The 16,904-nt window shown below is 49.3% G+C and overlaps 1 protein-coding gene across 2 annotated transcripts in view; it reads left to right on the forward strand.

Annotated features, from left to right (window-relative positions):
- Positions 1-16,904, forward strand: part of PKD1 (polycystin 1, transient receptor potential channel interacting) — a 99,901-nt gene that overhangs the window by 52,576 nt on the left and 30,421 nt on the right. The window contains exons 8-18 of one of the 2 annotated variants that reach the window (XM_075058883.1): positions 303-415; positions 497-623; positions 1,573-1,850; positions 2,338-3,087; positions 4,186-4,317; positions 5,966-6,141; positions 6,592-6,725; positions 7,302-10,924; positions 11,916-12,065; positions 14,428-14,571; positions 15,827-16,106. In XM_075058883.1, the coding sequence (XP_074914984.1) occupies positions 303-415; positions 497-623; positions 1,573-1,850; positions 2,338-3,087; positions 4,186-4,317; positions 5,966-6,141; positions 6,592-6,725; positions 7,302-10,924; positions 11,916-12,065; positions 14,428-14,571; positions 15,827-16,106 (5,907 nt within the window). The remainder of the gene's footprint in view (positions 1-302; positions 416-496; positions 624-1,572; positions 1,851-2,337; positions 3,088-4,185; positions 4,318-5,965; positions 6,142-6,591; positions 6,726-7,301; positions 10,925-11,915; positions 12,066-14,427; positions 14,572-15,826; positions 16,107-16,904) is intronic. The other variant, XM_075058884.1, reaches the window with a different exon arrangement.

Here is a 16,904-nt window from a genome sequence, read left to right on the forward strand (position 1 = left end):
ATCATGAGGTATTGGAAGGGAGAAGTATTTGCCGAGTTCCTAGAAGTAAAGATTGCTGAGAATTACAAATGCAAACATTACTTGTGCAGGATGAGAATCAAAACACCTGTAAGAAGAAGAAGGAAACTACAGGATTACAGCAGCTACTTCTCCAGTAAAGCTGGAGTTACAGATTCCTGAGTGGTCCAAGCCCTGCTACACCTTTGCTGCATGGTGCAATCAAGCATGAGCAGGGTGGGGGGAATAGCTTCAGGCCTTGCTGAGTCTTGTGGGCTTTGTTCACATATTTCCTTTTTAAACAGGAGTTCTCTTAAATGCCGAAAACTTCCTTGTGGGAGACCCTGTGTTTGACACACATGAGGGTGTGAAAAATGTGACAGAAGATGTGCTGTCAGCTCCATGGCAAGCTGTGGAGGTAAGAAGGGTTTGCTCGTCCTGCTGCTGCAGAGGGAGCCCTGGGAAACGCAGGCAGGTGAGAGCCTGGTTTGTTTTGCAGGTGATGGTGTTCCCTGAGCTGGCATTCAGGCACGAGGGATATTTGTCTGCCCTGGAGTTTGTGACACAGGAACTGCATCAACCCGTTCAAGTGAGGTTCCAGGTGCATAGACCGGTAGATGGAGAAGGTGAGGCATCTCCTCTCGACACTTGTGGTATTGTTAGAGCTGATGCCATCAGGGCCGTGTCAAACTGCATGTTTGTGGCCTTCTTGTGGCCCCTCTGTCTTCAAAACAGAAGCTTTGAAGCCTTAAAGGCTCAAGTGATTCTGTCCTATTTTTTGAGGACATTAAAGTACAAAATCTGCAGGTATGGTTGGACAGCCTGAGGTTGCCTTGGGCAAGTGGTTGTCCTGGAGAAATTAATAGAGGGAGAAACCTGTCTCAATGCGTGAAGAAAATGTGAGTGTAAGGAACATGTGTAGAAGTGAATTAATCTTCTGAGCTATACTTTTTTACTTTGGGGACACATGACAAGTCAAATGGGAATGTGTTCTGGTCCATCTGGCCCCACAGGTTAACAAGGAAGAACATTGTCCTGAGCCCATTTCTTCCTGATGGATGAGATAATCTAGTAAGCCTTTTATTCCTTGTACAACAGCTCAATAGTCACAGTTTTGGCAACAATTAATTTTGCAGCAGAATGTTTGCTATGGCCATAGGGTTGGCTGGTTACAAAAGGATATTTTTTGACACTGAAAAGCTGATACCTTGACATGGAAACATTAACTTAAGAAAAGTTGCTTAATATGTTTTCAATGTCAAAGCCAGCTCTGCTTTTGCTTGGACTTGCTTTCACTTGAACATAGATCTCTTTTAGATTGCAAATTGGTGCGTCCTCACTGGAAAAGAGACCAACTTTGTTTTTAACGATCTTCGTGCCTTTGTGAAATTTTCCAGTAAAACAGGACACTTGTCTTACATAGCACCAGGATGTGTTGCAGTTGCAACTTTTACTAAGAGTGGAGCCATGATCAGTCAAAATGGAAAAAAATGGTGAATTTGGAGCAAAGGAGAAGTGCACTAGAAGTGTTACTCGTCAGAATGGTGATTGTTGCTTTTTCTTTCACTTCTTCAGACTACCAGGAGGGAAAAAATGCTACAGAGCCATTCCACACTGCTCAGGATGATGGGAACTGGACGCTACTTGACTGTCCTCCTGGTTTCCACTGGTGTCATTTGACTAATTTGTGCTCATCACTAAACAACTGCTGCAACATGACCGAGTGTGCCAACAGTTCTCTTGCCAGCAGCTCTGCCCCCGTTTCCCTTCAGCACAATGAAAGCCAGCTCAGCTATGAACTCATCGAGGAATTTTTCTTTACAATACCAGCTGGCCCTTCTTCCCAGTATCTGGTCAGTGTTTATTAGCTGCTGTAACCAGTGAGTAGGTGGGGCAGCTTTCTCCTGAGTGCTTTGGGTAAATAAAGAATTGTTTCCAATTTGCAGATGGAGATACTGAAGTCCATTCAAATGAAATTACTTGCTCCGTGTCACACATGCCACCTCTTTCTGTCTTCCCCACTCTAAGCCATGGACTCCCTGCAGTAACCTGTTGCAATAGCACAGTTGGTCAAAAGGCTGTGTGGATTTTCTGGGCTATTCCTATTGCACTTATGCAGTGGAGAGAGAGCATAAAGCTGACTTCTGTGTTAGCATATTTTATTTGGAGTGGCCAAGGACAGCGGAGTGGTGAAATGTCTCCCCATGCTGTGTTTGTATCTGTGGCTTTTCTGTTGGTTTCCACTTGGCAGTAAATCCAGCTGACTTGCCCAGGCAAGAGTTGGGTGCTGAGTGCTCTTAACTTGAGGCATTAATCCAAAAATGTCTCCTCTCTCTGCAGGTCACATTCCAAAAAGAAGATATTTTTGTCAGGGCTGAGGATGTCTTCAGTATCCAGCACGATGCAGACTTGGGCTTACTCCTCCAGTGCCAACCAAGTACCACATCCCCTTACAGAACCAGCGTCTTAAGCATGAACTCTTCAGAGTGGGCACTTGGCCTGTCTGATGGCTTCATTGGTGCCACCTGGATAAACAACACTGTTTGCTCTCTCCGAGTTCGCTATGCCGAGGAACAGCTGGTCCCGGTGATCAGCCCCCACAACGCGGGGCTGGAGCATCCAGGTCGCTACACGGTCAGAGCCAGCGTGGACAACGGGGTCTTCAGCGCCAATCTGTCTTGCAGTTTCTGGGTGACTTCGTGGGTGTCAGGTCTGCGGGTCATCCACCCCGCTCCTCAAGGCGGCAGGGTCTACCTACCATCCAACCACACTACCCTGGTTGTCAAACTCTCCTCAGGGCTGAACGCGACAGCTAGCTGGTTGGGGGACAACCGCACCTTCCCCTTCGAGGGGTCCTGCCCAGCGGCTGTTAAACTGCTGACGGCGGACTGTGCCAGGGAGACCAACGACACCTGGTTTGCTGTGGTCAGCCTGAGCGGCCTCAGGGAGGGGGTGAGCACCCACGTCCTTGTTGCGGAGAACGCCGTGAGCTCCCAGAACGTCACTGTCACGGTGAAAGTGGAGGAGCCCATCCGTGGGCTGCGGGCCACCCCTGACCCTGAGAGCAGAGTCCTGCTAAATACACGAGTGGTGAGTGATTACTGCTGCTTTTAATTCGTCGGTAGCTTTTTCAGCCTTTACTGCTAACGGTGTGGGTTTGGCTCGTGAGGAGGGCTGGGGCTCAGCTCCACACTGGTCGGGTGTAGCGCTGCTTGCTGCTAAGCGCCGGCTCCCAGGCCATGCAGACAGAGCTGCTGCAGGCACAGGCATGTGGCAGAAAGCACTGGTGCTCTCCAGCAGGAAGGCAGCTCAGCTGTACGTTCACTTTAATTTCCTCAGAGGTAAGGCAGTACCTCCTGCGGGGGGGGGATACTGGCTTTCCAATTCCACAGAAAACTGGAGGCATTATGAAAGGCCAGTATTTACCTTCTTTTGACTTGTCAGCTTCCTTTAGGTGTTTAGATTTGCTCTACTAAATCCTTACATCAGTCGGCTGAAGCTATAAAAATGTTTCATCCATCCATCAAAGTCTTGGAGTTACTCTGGTGTTTGCGGTCTTTTTTTTCTCCAATCCCCTGTCCCCAGAGCTACAGCCGAGCCCTAGGAGCCTGTTGAATAACTGCCCATCGGTATCTGTGAAACGCTCTGTTCAACCTCTGGCTGCTTATGGCAGAACCCTGTGCCTGCAATGCCTGTTGGTCTCACCCTTCCTGGCTGCCATGGTCTGCTCAGGAGGCGCTGTAGGAGTGAGGAGGGAGCCTGCCCTGTCCAGTGCAGGTCAACCATTTTTGCCTTTGGCTCAGGGACCATCAATGGACAAGGGTCAGAGACTCAGCTTACAGGCATAGCTAAAGCTGAGTTGTTTCTGCAAAGATAACAGAAAGTTTTTTAGCCAGCAAGAAAGAGAGCTGATCACAAGAGCAGAGCACTAGGGTGTGGGAGCAGGCAGTATGGGTTCTGCTCCCTGCTCTGCTGTTGATTTATGGAGTCAGGGTCTGCATTTCTCTACCAGCAGCAAAGCCACAGATGATCTTGCGCCTCTGTGTCATGCTCTGAGGGCGCCGTCTTGTAGATGTGTGATGCCTCCCAGTCTGGCTCTGCTCCTCTCCAGTTCAGCTGGAGATCTCCTGGGAAGTGCTGTGCATGCTTTTCTCTTGCACTAGTATAAAATGTTCTCATGCCTTTCAGAGCTACATCCCTGTGATGGAAGCTGGGTCAGATGTGACTTTCCGATGGACAGTAGATGATAAGCCATCTTTCACTTTTTACAATGTTGTCTTCAACGTTATCTACCAAAGCCCAGCTGTGTACAAGCTTTCGGTAAGCCAAGGCCTTTCCCATTTCAATCCTGGGTTTCCATCTCATCCCACAAACTAAGCAGGGAAAGCAGCAGGGAGAGTAGAAGGCAGAGTTGAGTTGAGGAGATTTTCACTGTGCTCCTAACAAGCTCTTCTGCTATTTCTCACTGACCTGCTCTTGCAAATGCAAATAGTAATTTTCTTGCTATTCTTCCATTACAGCTGACTTCGCTGTCTTCCTCGTCTTTGCTTTCTTCTCTTTTCTCCATGTTCTCTTTTATGTTCATGGAGTGTCTGTCCTTCCTCCTCCCCAGCAGGAATGAGACAGGGAGCCCCCACGACAGGGTGCTGGCTGCTGCTTTGGCAGGCAGGAGATGTGGATTCAGAATCAGGCAGGGGCAGGATGCAAACTAAGACTTTCATAGGCAGGACAGAGCTTCTGCCACAAGCTCTTCTGGTCTCTGTCCTGTTCTCTTTCTACTGGTGCAGACTGGAACACTGGGTTTTGTCATGACCCCAGAAGAACGATAGAGCAGAGAGTCTGGGCAGAGAGAGGTAGGTATCTGTTGTGGAATAGGAGTCTATCACTGGCCAGAACATCTTTCTGTATCATGCCCTGTACTGCCATGCAGAGTCCTGGTCTGGCTCCAAGCTGCTTGATCCATTTGCAGGGTAACTGCTGGCTTCCTGAAGAGACACCAGCCCTAGCTCCAGGGACATGCTAGCACTAATTTGCTTGGTGCAGCACTATGCTGAGTAGCACTAATTTGCTGAGTGAAGCACTGTGCTGACAAGCCTGGATTGCTTTCATTTACAGAGCTGACAAGGTGGCATTGGTCTGGGGTCCACTGGGTTCAGTGTAACAGATCCACAGAAGTCGAGACACAAACTTCTTTTATCTGTTGGGGTGGGAGGTCCCTATTCAGCTGGGTTTGAAGGAGCAGCAGCTCCTTCTGTCAGCAGCTCAGCTCTCCTGCAGGTGAGGAGGTGACAAGATGCTTCGTCATTAGGTGCCACATCACTGTTACACGCTTAGATAATCTTGAGGATCCTGTTCTACTTTTGTCATGTCTCTTCAGTCTCTTGTGTCCCTTTCCCTCCTCTGCCCAACTTTGCTCTCCTTCTCTGTGCCCTCTACACCCAAGGTGCTGGACCTGCACTTGGCATGCTTGGGTTTTGAGTCTCTCCCATCCCCACTCTGTGCTTGGAGCCACTCGTCTGCCGCTGTCCTAAGGAAACTGGGTGGCTTTTGCCCCCTTGGTGGCAGCAAGTGCCCGGGCACAGCAGCTGGAGACAGTGTGCGGGGCACATTGGAGCAGGCAGAAGGGTAACTGGCAAGTTCAGAGCCAAAGCAGTCTCAGGATGAGAGGCTCTTCTCCTTGCCCTCTTGCTGTAGAAACAGTCCTTCCTTGGACTGACTTTAATGGTGGAGATGTGGTGGTTCCAGCAAGAGGTGGCTTCACCAGGTAGGTGACCTTCCAGTAACTGCTGCTTTCCAGTGCCATTTAGGCTGTTGCCCCTGCCTCCCTGTCCCACAGACTACTCTTCTTTGACCTAACCTGCTTGCCTGCCTGGGGGGACCTCTTCAGTACTGCGAAGCCCCGCTCTCAGGAGAGGGCAGCATGGCAAGGTGAACCCAAATGCATTCCTTATCCCACTGTCCTTCCCAGCTCACCGCCTCCAACCACGTCAGTAACTTTACGGTCAATTACAATGTCACGGTGGAGATGATGAATAAGATGAAGAACTTGACTGTGTTGGGTGTCCTGCCAGTCCTCCCTCAGAACAGCACCGTGGAGCTTACAGCAAGAGTTCAGATTGATTCAGCTGTGGATGCTCTGTTCCTGTGAGTCCTTTGCAAGTTGCCCGAACTTAGGATCTTACTGTGCATAGCTTACCACTCTTGCCTACACTATTTCTCTTCCCGGGGCCTGCTGATGTCAAATGGCCCATTTATCAGCTGCTGTCTAGTTAATTTGAAATCCCTGCAAGCGTGGTTCAGTCATGCTGGCTGGGACCTATAGTTCAGGCTGAAATACTTTTCTTTTAAAGGATTGCAATGTTGCTTTAATATTGGGTTCCTCTTCTTCTTACCAGTGCTGTACTCTTCTCACAGTGACAATTCTGCAGCCTTGGGCACAGCTACTGCTTTGATATTTGGCATTATGCTTCCTATGGTTTTTCTGGAAAACCCAGCCCTGAGCCTGAAAGACAGCCCTAGGCCAGGCCAGGGTTCCTCTGGGATTTCCATGATTCTCCTGTTGTGCAGTGTAACATGGTTTGCATGTTTCTCCAGGTGGGATTTTGGAGATGGTATCCAGGAGACGTACCTGTTCAAACCTCCCTACAACAAGTCTTTTCTTGTGCCTGATCCCAGTGTCCATGAGGTTGTAATTGAGCACAATGTTTCACACGTCTATCAAGACCCAGGTATGCTCGGGAGGGTTGTTTGGGAAAGAAGGGGCGTGGGCATTTTTCTTGCAAAGAGGATACAAGGCACCTTCCAATAAAACAGTGGCTTGAAAGTCATTACCTTGTTCCTGAGCAAACAGCCAGAGTGACTGGAAGTCTCTAGCAATTGCCATCCTCTGTAACTCTGTTTCTAGGAGAAGTTTGTAAGAAGCAGGTCCACCACACAGAGTCCCCTTTTGGGGCAGTCTCAGCAGATAGACGAGTGGCAGGCGAGCTCTGTGCTGATGGGAGCAGGGGTAGGAACCGCTACTGCGGGCAGCAGGAAGGGGTTTTGTGAGCGAATAGAAAGAAAATCTTTTCTCTGTGTCTTGTCGGACTGGCTTCTTAATTGGCGTTTGGTCCTCACATGCATGGCCTGGTTGTAATTCCTGCTTGTCCTGGACCAGAGGAGGGTGGCCCAGGGCGTGCGCAGTGCAGGAGCGGAGTATCTCCCTGCAGTGCCCCGTCACGCTGCCCATGTTGCTGCAGCACTGAGCAAGCTGTTGCACAAGCACGTCCTCACAACTGGTCTTTTTCTGCTCTCTTCCAATGCAGGTGAATATGCCCTGGTGGTTATTGTGTCAAACCAGTTTGAGAACCTCACCCACTTGACCCCAGTTCACGTCTACAGTTATCTGATTGATGTGAAGATGGAAGCAGAGGAGGATGTTTTAGTTGTGAGCCATCCGGTCACCTTCAGAGCCGATCCGTTGCCGTCTCCTTATGGTGTCGTGTACACCTGGGACTTTGGGGATGGGTCCTCAGTGTTCACAGAGAGCCAGTCTACAGTGACATATAGCTACCCCAGAAGAGGGGTATACAACATCACTGTGACAGCAAACAATACCATAAGCAGTGTGGAGACAGTTGAGTGCTACCAAGTGTTTGAAGAGATAACTGGGCTCCGTGTTTCCGCAGATGAGGCAGCAGAGCTGGGAGCATCTGTGACCATTAATGCCTCAGTGCAGACGGGGGACAGTATCACCTGGATATTCGATATGGGGGACGGGACGGTGCTGAGGAGTCAGGTGCCAGTGGTGGAACACGTGTACATAAAGGACATCAACTGCACTGTGAACGTGACAGCTGTGAATCCTGTGAACTCTGTCTCCCAAACTGTGCGTGTTCGGATATTTGTCCTGGAAGTACTCAAAATAGAGCCTACTTCTTGCATCCTTGAGCACCCAGATGTGCAGCTCACTGCATATGTGACAGGGAATCCTGATGAATACATCTTTGATTGGACTTTTGGAGATGGCTCGTCTAATGTCACAATCAGCGGGGACCCTGTGGTGATGCACAACTTCACCCGAAGTGGGACTTTCCCCCTCTCCCTGACTCTCTCAAGCAGGTTTAACAAGGCTCACTATTTCACCAGCGTCTGTGTAGAGCCAGAGATAGTCAACGTCACCCTTCTCCTTTCCAAGCAGTTCATAAGGCTTGGTGAAGAGAGCAGCTTCCAGGTCAGTGCTGTGCCTCTCTACCAGTACCGCTACCGCTGGGATTTCGGGAACAATGAGTCCACTAGATCAAGTGGGACTGAAGTGACCTACACCTACAAGAACACAGGAGTCTTCCTGGTTACAGTGACCGTCTCCAACAATGTCTCTTTCAACAATGACACAGCGTTTGTGGAGGTTCAGGAGCCAGTTGGGGTAGCAAAGATTGAATATAACGGGACAAGTGTTTTGGAGCTGAACCAGATCTACCTGTTCTCTGCCAGCATGAATGGAACCAAAGTGAGTTACTGTTGGGACTTTGGAGATGGCACTACCCAGCCTGGGCAAATCGCTACCCACTCCTACAACAACACAGGCCATTACACTATTAGTGTGATGGGCCGGAACGATGTGAGCTTTAACGAGACCATCATCGACGTCGAAGTGAAACGTCGGCTCCATGGGCTGACCATCAATGCCAGCAGGACAGTGGTGCCATTAAATGGTTCGGTGAGTTTTGTAGCCACACTTGCAGCTGGCAGTGCCATTCGCTACTCGTGGATCCTCTGTGATCGGTGCACTCCTATCCAAGGGTCCTCCACAATTTCCTACACTTTCCGGTCTGTGGGTACATTCAATGTCATTGTGACAGCAGAGAACAAGATCAGCTCGTTGCAGGACAGCATCTATGTCTACGTCCTGGAGCAGATTGAAGGCCTGCAGGTGGCTAGCAGTGACCTGGTGGAGGACATCTATTTCCCAACTAACAAAACACTCCATTTGCAGGCAGTAGTGAGAGAGGGAACAAACATCTCTTACAGCTGGGTAGCCCAAAGGGATGGCAATGCTGTGCAGACCTTCACTGGGAAAACCTTCTCTTTGAGCATCCTAGAAGCTGGAAACTACACTGTCTATCTGAAAGCCACTAATATGTTGGGATGCGCAACTGCTAACAGAACACTGGAGTTCATCGAAAGCATTGGTCTTTTAAAGCCTTATGCCTTCCCAAACCCAGTTGCTATTAATGCTTCTGTTAACATAAGTACCACCATAACCAGTGGCACTGGCATCACATACATTTGGTACCTAGAGGACGGCTTCTCTCCTGTTACCTCTGAACCCTTTATTATACACTCCTTCCAAAGCCCTGGAGTGATAGAGGTTGTCATTGGGGCAGAAAACAAGCTGGATTCAACCAATGCAACAATTTGTATCTGGGTAGAGGAGGTCATAGAGGGGCTGAGTATAGGGACTGCAGAACTGGACTGTAGATATGTCTCATCAGGCTCCACGGTGGTCTTCGAGGGAGAGCTGCAGCAAGGGACTGAAGTGACATGGCTTTGGGAGGTGCCAAATGGCACATTGACTGGCCAGTCTGTGGCAGTCATGTTCCCCACAGCAGGGTTTTATACAGTCTATCTGAACGCATCGAATGACATCAGCTGGGCTCTGGCCAGCAGGAATATCTCTGTGCTGGACAGGATTCAAGGACTGGAAGTTCTTGCCAGCAAGAAGGTGGTGGAGCCAGGGGAACAGGTCACCTTTGTGATCAGGATGTTGTCAGGTACCTCTGTGAGTTACTTGGTGAGCATAAGTGGGGACTACTCTGTGGTGCTCAACGGGTCCAAGTACACGCATGAGTTCACCAAGAGCGGCGATTATTTGGTGACTGTGACGGTGCAGAACCAAATCAGCATTGCACATGCCCAGGTGCTCATCTCTGTCCTGGAGGCCATCCGCAATGTCAGGCTCCTGAACTGCTGTGAGGAAGGCATACCCACGGGCATGGAGAAGAGCTTCAGTGCCCAGGTGGAGAGTGGCTCCCGCGTGTCATTCTCTTGGCAGTTCTCCCTGTGGAAAGAGCGAGGCCAATCCGTGGTCACTGTGGCAGGAGAGAGTGTTTCCTACACTCCAGAAGCTGCAGGTCTGCTTGAGATTCACCTCAATGCTTTCAATGACTTGGGAGGTATCAATATCACCAGAACCATCCAGGTCCAAGACCCGATAGTCCAAGTCTCCCTCACTGCCTCCAATGCCTTTGTCAACAGGACAGCACTGTTTGAAGCAGTGGTGGTGCCCAGCAGCAGGAGTGTTGAGTTCTTGTGGACCTTTGGGGATGGCTCTTCCACTCAAATGACCAGGGTTGCGGTGGCCAACTATTCTTACCTGAGCCCTGGGGATTACCTGGTGGAGGTGAATGCCACCAATCTCATCAGCTTCTTCATAGCCCACCTCACTGTCACTGTAAAAGTCCTGGAGTGTGAGGAGCCAGAGGTGGAGTTAGCCTTGCCCCCGCAAGTAGTCATGAAGCGGTCCCAGAGGAATTACCTAGAGGCACAGATCGACCTCCGAGGATGCATCAAGTACCAGACGGAGCACCTGTGGGAGATCTACCGAGCACCCAGCTGCATGAACTTGGATGACTCCAGCAGGATCCGTCTGCCAAACGTTGATGTGAACAGGCCCCAGCTAGTTATACCAAAACTTGCCCTGGAAGTTGGGAACTATTGCTTCATCTTTATTGTCTCCTTTGGAGATACCCCACTGTCCAAAAGCATCTTTGCCAATGTAACTGTGATACCAAGTAAGCTGGTCCCGATCATTGATGGGGGGTCATACCGTGTATGGTCCAACACTCAGGACTTAATCTTGGATGGGGAGAAATCCTATGACCCGAACTTGGATGACGGTGAACAGACTCCGTTGTTATACGATTGGTCTTGTACATTCTCCTCCAAGGTAAGAGCGGTTTTGCACAGCCAGAGGGGGTGATCACTGGGGAGCTCCAGCTGCTTGTCAGCTCCACTACAAACACGTGTCTGGGATGAAATGGTGTTGAGGGAAGCTTTTGTGAGCATCTTTAACAAAGCTGCTCCAGAAGGAGGGTTGCAAAGGTTTCCCAATTCCCAGCTCAGGATGATGCTGCAAAAATTGCTGTGAAGAGTTATGCAGTGCAGCCTGCTGCAGTCCGGTGCTGCACAGCGTCCCTGTGCACGGCAGAAGCGTTGGCACTGGAAGCTGAGGCATTCGCATTGCTTCTTCCCTTGTACTTGCCCTCTGGTTCAGAGTTTCAGTGTAGCTGCTTCCAGAACCTGAAGGCATTACAGAGCTGCTGACTGCAGTCCAGGGGGCTGAGGGCTCTGGTCCCTCGCCCGTTAACAGTTAAATATCTCCAATTGCAGGAGTCAAGTGACCCCAAGTCATGGTCACTGTGGTCACAGGCAGGTCACTGTCCTCCCATGCTGAAATGGTCTGACCTTACAGTGATAGAAGGGCAAGGGAGACCTGCCCTTCAAATTCTTATGGGAGATCCTCCTCAGGAGCATTTTTTGATTGAACGTGCGATTCTTTTGCTTGTAAAAAGTCTTTGTTTTCTATCTTTACCTCAAAATAGAAAGATGTGGAGTGTGTGGATTAGATTTTTGAGTTTCATGTGAGCTTTTTGTGTTGTTTGGTAATGTTTATAAGCTATTTAATGAATAATTAATTACTATAAGAATTTGAAGCTCAGATGAAATACAGGAGTATTCCAAGTACTGCTTACTAACCTGAAGAATAGGATAATGTGCTTTATTGTCCACACACCACACCGTTTCTCCCACCCCAGTGGTGGCATTGCACAGTAAGATCTGTAACGGTGACTTTGTGTGGACCTGAATGTTTTGGCTGTGGACTAACCCGATGTGCACCCGTACCAAGGAGGGTTTGAAAGTTCTTTTCTCCTTGCAAGCAGAGCTCGGCTGCAGGGTGCTCTCTGAATTTCAGTGCCAAGGAAGGAATTGTCACAATTTCCAAAGCTGTATTAGAAGCAGATGTGGAGTATACGTTCGACCTCACCGTCAGGAAGGAGGGTATGAGTCCCGAGGCAACAAATCAAACCGTACGTACCACAGACAACTGTCGCTTTCTGTCCTTGTGTGCCTGCTGCTGGACGCAGCCGAGCTGGAATTCTGTGTCCCTTTTCATAAGGAAGTTTGTAGAGGAGAGTGCTGCTGGCTCAGGACCATGCCCAGCCATGGGTGACTCCCCAGGCTGCTTCCCCTGGCCCAGTGTGAGAGCTGGTGCCAGTTCAGCTGGGGGTGTGGAAGTACAGCTATCTACCTGCACCAGCCAGCACGTGAAAGCAGGGGAAGCAGATTTTAGGGCGTCGCTGCAGCTCCATAACCAATCCCATCCAGGTCATTGGCAGGAACAAACACTGGTATTTCTGTGATCTGTTCATCTTATGCTGCCTTGGGCAGCACTTTTTGCTCGTCCTGCCAAGTCCTTTTAGTTTCTTCCTTCCTCTAGACCTTGTGTTAGTCCCTCTCTGTGCAGAGGCTGCGGTAGTGACCCAGACCTGAACGGTACTGGCCACCATTCCTGGGACTGAGTCTGCGAGTGCAGATCTGCCGCAGGAGGACGGAACGTAATCCGTGGTCAGTAGCTCATCCAGCACTGTGTGCAGTCCTGGGCTCTTCACGTGTCACAGCACCAGGCTCTTCCGTGATTTTTGCCCAGAGAGAGCTTCCTAAGAATTGGTACTTAATTTTACTGTCAACAGTTCCTCTCTTCTCTCCTTCTGAATATTTTTAAGGGAGGATTTTTTTAAGTGCATGTTGTTTATGTCAAATTAAGCCTAACACTGAACGCATCTGCAGTCCGGCAGTAGTTATGGTTTATGTCAGAAACATTCATCGTGGTGCGTTTGGCAATTAGAGATATAGTTAGTCTGAAAGTGGAAACTCTTACCGCCTGGGTTTTAAACCAAAGCTGGAGGATAAAAAGAAAAAAATTAAGTTGATAGTCTTTCAAGGACATTCCGTACTATCTGGTTTCCATGCATGAGCGCAAAACAATGATTCCAGTGTCGCAGGAAATTTGCAAATACTGTAGGAATGAATGAAGCTTCAATGCGCTCCGGCTTAGTGCTGTGGAGTATTTATCCTCTTTTAAAAGTCTGCCATATTAAACAATGTCTTCATTACTGTCTTTCTTTGAATTCAGAATACTCATTATGCCAGGGCAGAGGGCTCTGTCAAATGCTGGACAACCCCATTTCCTAGGGGATTAAAGGAATTTAGACAAAGTACAGGGGTCAGAGCTCAATAGCCATTGTGTCTGAGCCACCAGTGCTTCTAAAGCTCTCCTCTCTCCGAGTGCTTTGCCGGGGAGGTGTGGTAGATGTCTTGAGATGTGCAGCTTAGATTTGAGCTAAAAGCCTGAAACTAGATGCCACTCTGGAAAAGGTGATTCTTCCAGGCTGTAGAGCAAAATGCATTTGATGCCCAGTGGGAGCTGTGTTTTCTGCCTATTTTTGTCATCATTCCTGTCTCTCAGGGACGTAGGTAGTGTCAGAAATGATGATGGTTCTGCACAGGCAGTGCTTTTGAGAGCCTGAGGGTCGTGTCCTGAAACGTGGCATGTGGTTCTAGTCCAAGCTCTGTAGATCAGAGCAGGGATGAGGGAGACAGCAGGACCGTGCTGGCTTTGCACAGGGCAGCAGATCCTTGGTAAACCCACGCTCCCTGGCTTGCCCTGAGCCCTCTGTTACTCTGGACTGTGAACACCTCCCATTTAGCAATCTTCTGAGTCGAGGACAGGGACCCACAGCCCCACACTCCTGTGTCCACGGCAGATCTGCTGTGACCCCACCAAGTCAGGCGCTCCACAGCTGCAGAGGCAGGACCAAGAGTTTGGCCCACCGAAAACAAAGGAGAGCTGTGGTTTCTTCCTGGGGCAGGTGTTCACCAGATGTTTGGTCTGTGCTGTAATGGAGGCTTTCCTCCTCCCAGTTAGACTGCTCTTTTCCAAACTCTTAACACAGATCCCATTTTTGTAGGGTTAATAGCTGTCCTGAGGTGGTTGGTGCAGCACAGTGCTTCAGTTAGCATCATCCCCACCCAACAGCACAAGAAGGACTTGCTGGGAATTCAGCACAGGGTACCAGAGGGACATTTTGAAAGTGATTTATGTTGTTAAAAAGTGTGAATAAAGTAAATCCAGAATTACCTGGATCGGCCCATCTTGGCATTGGGTGGCTCTTGAAAATCAGTGGCAGAACTGGCCAGTGTAAGAAAAGTGATGTAGCTTAAGTCTGACATGAAATCCTTTGGAAATCCCTTTCTGCTGTTTCCTTAGCACAGACTGGGCGGGTGCGGAGCAATTCCTCCTTGCAGAACCAAGTGCTGGGATGTCTGCTTCCCTGTTCAATGTCTGTATTTTTGTCTCAGATTTTCTGATGGAGCCTCTTGCTTCCCCAGGTATTCATCAAGAGGGGGGGAGTCCCTATCGTGTCCCTGGAGTGCGTTTCCTGCAAGGCTCAGTCTGTCTATGAAGTGAGCAAGAGCTCCTACGTCTACCTGGAGGGGACCTGCCAGAACTGTCACAACGACTCCAAGCTTGGGGTAAAGTCATCAGCAACACTGGTCTTTGCTTCACCTTTGGTGGACTTCAGGGAGAAGGGGAGAGTCAGAGAGGACAGGGTGGAAAGAGCTGTGTGAGAAATAAACTCCTGGACCTAAACTGCTGCAGAGACAAGGAGGGGAAACAATCTCTGACCATAAATGCAGTGGCAGGATAGGTCTGGCTGAGGGGATGAAGGCTGGCTGATACTGGTCTCTTCATCACAGCCCCTGGAAGTGGCTGCAGGACTGGCTTGCAGAGTCAGAACTTTTAAAACAGGCCCTCCATGGACCTTGCCTGGTGTGACCTGGGGCTCCCACGTGCCGTGTCTCAGCAGCATGGAGGAGGCTAGGAAAGCCTGTGAAGCAGATTCCCCATGTCCTGTAACCGCTGGACACCCTGTGAGATGTCCAGAGCTTTCCCTTGCCCGGGGCTGTGCCTGCAGGCTGCGGGACACATGGCCTGTCAGTCCTCCATCGGTGTCTCGACCTACCCAAGGGCAAGTCCTTGCTGGGTCATTTTCAAGCCAAGCCCATGAGTGACCAGCTTGTTTCACACAAAAGCCACTTTTTTTCCTAGAAGAGATCTGTAGAGTATTTTCTTCTCCCTGCTGACTGGCATTTTGCCCATTATTCTGGTGGCTCAAGCAGAGGTGGTTCAGTCTCTTCTGATCCCCCAAGTCCCTCATGCCCTCCTCTAATTACAGATTCCACTATGCAGCATCTCTGCAACCTGTTGAATGAAGTAGGTCTCGGAAGCGAAAGTCCTGTTGTGAGAGCTAATCTGTATTGCTCCCAGCAAGCCCAGCATGTACTTGCATGGCATTTTCTGGCTGGCTATCGCGCTGTTTCTCTTGTTATCACAATTGTACATTTGTGCTATTAACAGTAACAATCCAGGACACGTTCAGCTTGAAGCATATAAAACATGGTATCCCGTGGAGACTCCACCAGTACTTAATTTATTTCCTGTGTTTTGTATTCTGTATTATGAAATATTCTGTCGGAGGGTGATGTAATCCTAGAGACTAAAGTAGATCTCACAGTGGAAATATTCCCACCAGACATTTTGGAAAGGTTCCAGTTCTTGTTGCTGTAGCACACAAGACTAAAGCTGAATTATCAACTGCAAATTTGGCAGATGCTCCCACTAGAAATCTGTTACTTTTTATAAGAGACTCAATCTGAAAACATTTTAAGGACATAACTTCAGATTTAAACAAAACCTCTCCTGTCTTTCCCCTCTTCATTTCTATAGAGATGGGCAGCACACAGCTTTAAAAACAAATCTCTCATCCTGGACAAAAAAACTACCTCCACTGGCGACACAGGAATGAACCTGGTCTTGAGGCAAGGGGCACTGAAGGATGGGGAGGGATATACTTTTACCCTTCACATCACAGACCTCACAACAGGGGAGGAAGGATTCGCTTCCATCGATCTGCTCCCAAACCAGCCGCCCGTTGGAGGATCCTGCCGGCTGTCTCCCAAAGGACCCCTCAGGGCGCTGATGGCAAAAGTGCACTTTGAGTGTTCAGGTGAGAGCGTACGGACAGTGGTGCTGGGCACCTGCCAGCCCTCTCTGCTCCTCATGGGCAGAGGTTTCTCGTGACCAGTGTGTTACCAGCTGCCCTTCTTCCCACAGATGTTTTCTTTACCCCGAGCTCCTACCCCAAGACACTGTTGGCCAGGGCTGAGTTTAGAAGTGGATCTTTCCATTTCTGATCTCCAAAGTTTGGACTGTGAGCAGCTTTGTGTGCCCAAATTATGGAGCTCTAAAACTCAGCGTAGCAGGCAGGCACTTTTTAAAATCCTTTTTCATGTAGTTGAATGGTGATATCCAGACCAGGACAGTATTTGCAGAAGAAACTGGTATTTCAGTGCAGGGAAAAGAAGATAGGTGCCCAAAACTGAGTCACACATATATGGGAAGAGTCAAAAGACGAAGCACTGGGGCCTTCTCTGCCATGTGGGCTGGATGTTCCCATCAGCAGTTATCTTCTCAACCAGCTGCAGAGACAGCAACAACGAGTCTAGCTTTGGAAAAGTGGCCTGGCTGACATCCTGTAGCCTTGGGCCAAGGAATAAGTGCCTCTGAAAACCATATTTCCCCAAATGATTAGTGTTAGACATTAATGCTGTCTGTGCACAAATGCTGGGAAGCCACGCTGCAGAGGAGATGATGAATTCTGCTGGTTCTGGGATGGCTGGTCACCAAAGCCCAGCTTAAGCTGGGGGAGAAGCAGAAGTGTATTCAGCATGATATGGTTGTAACTTTGGTATGTTTTGAGCTACCCAGAATAATTATGAAATCCTCTTTGGAGTGGTGGGAATTT

This window comes from Buteo buteo, chromosome 27, assembly GCF_964188355.1.
Source record: "Buteo buteo chromosome 27, bButBut1.hap1.1, whole genome shotgun sequence".
In the NCBI taxonomy this organism is placed as follows: domain Eukaryota; kingdom Metazoa; phylum Chordata; class Aves; order Accipitriformes; family Accipitridae; genus Buteo; species Buteo buteo.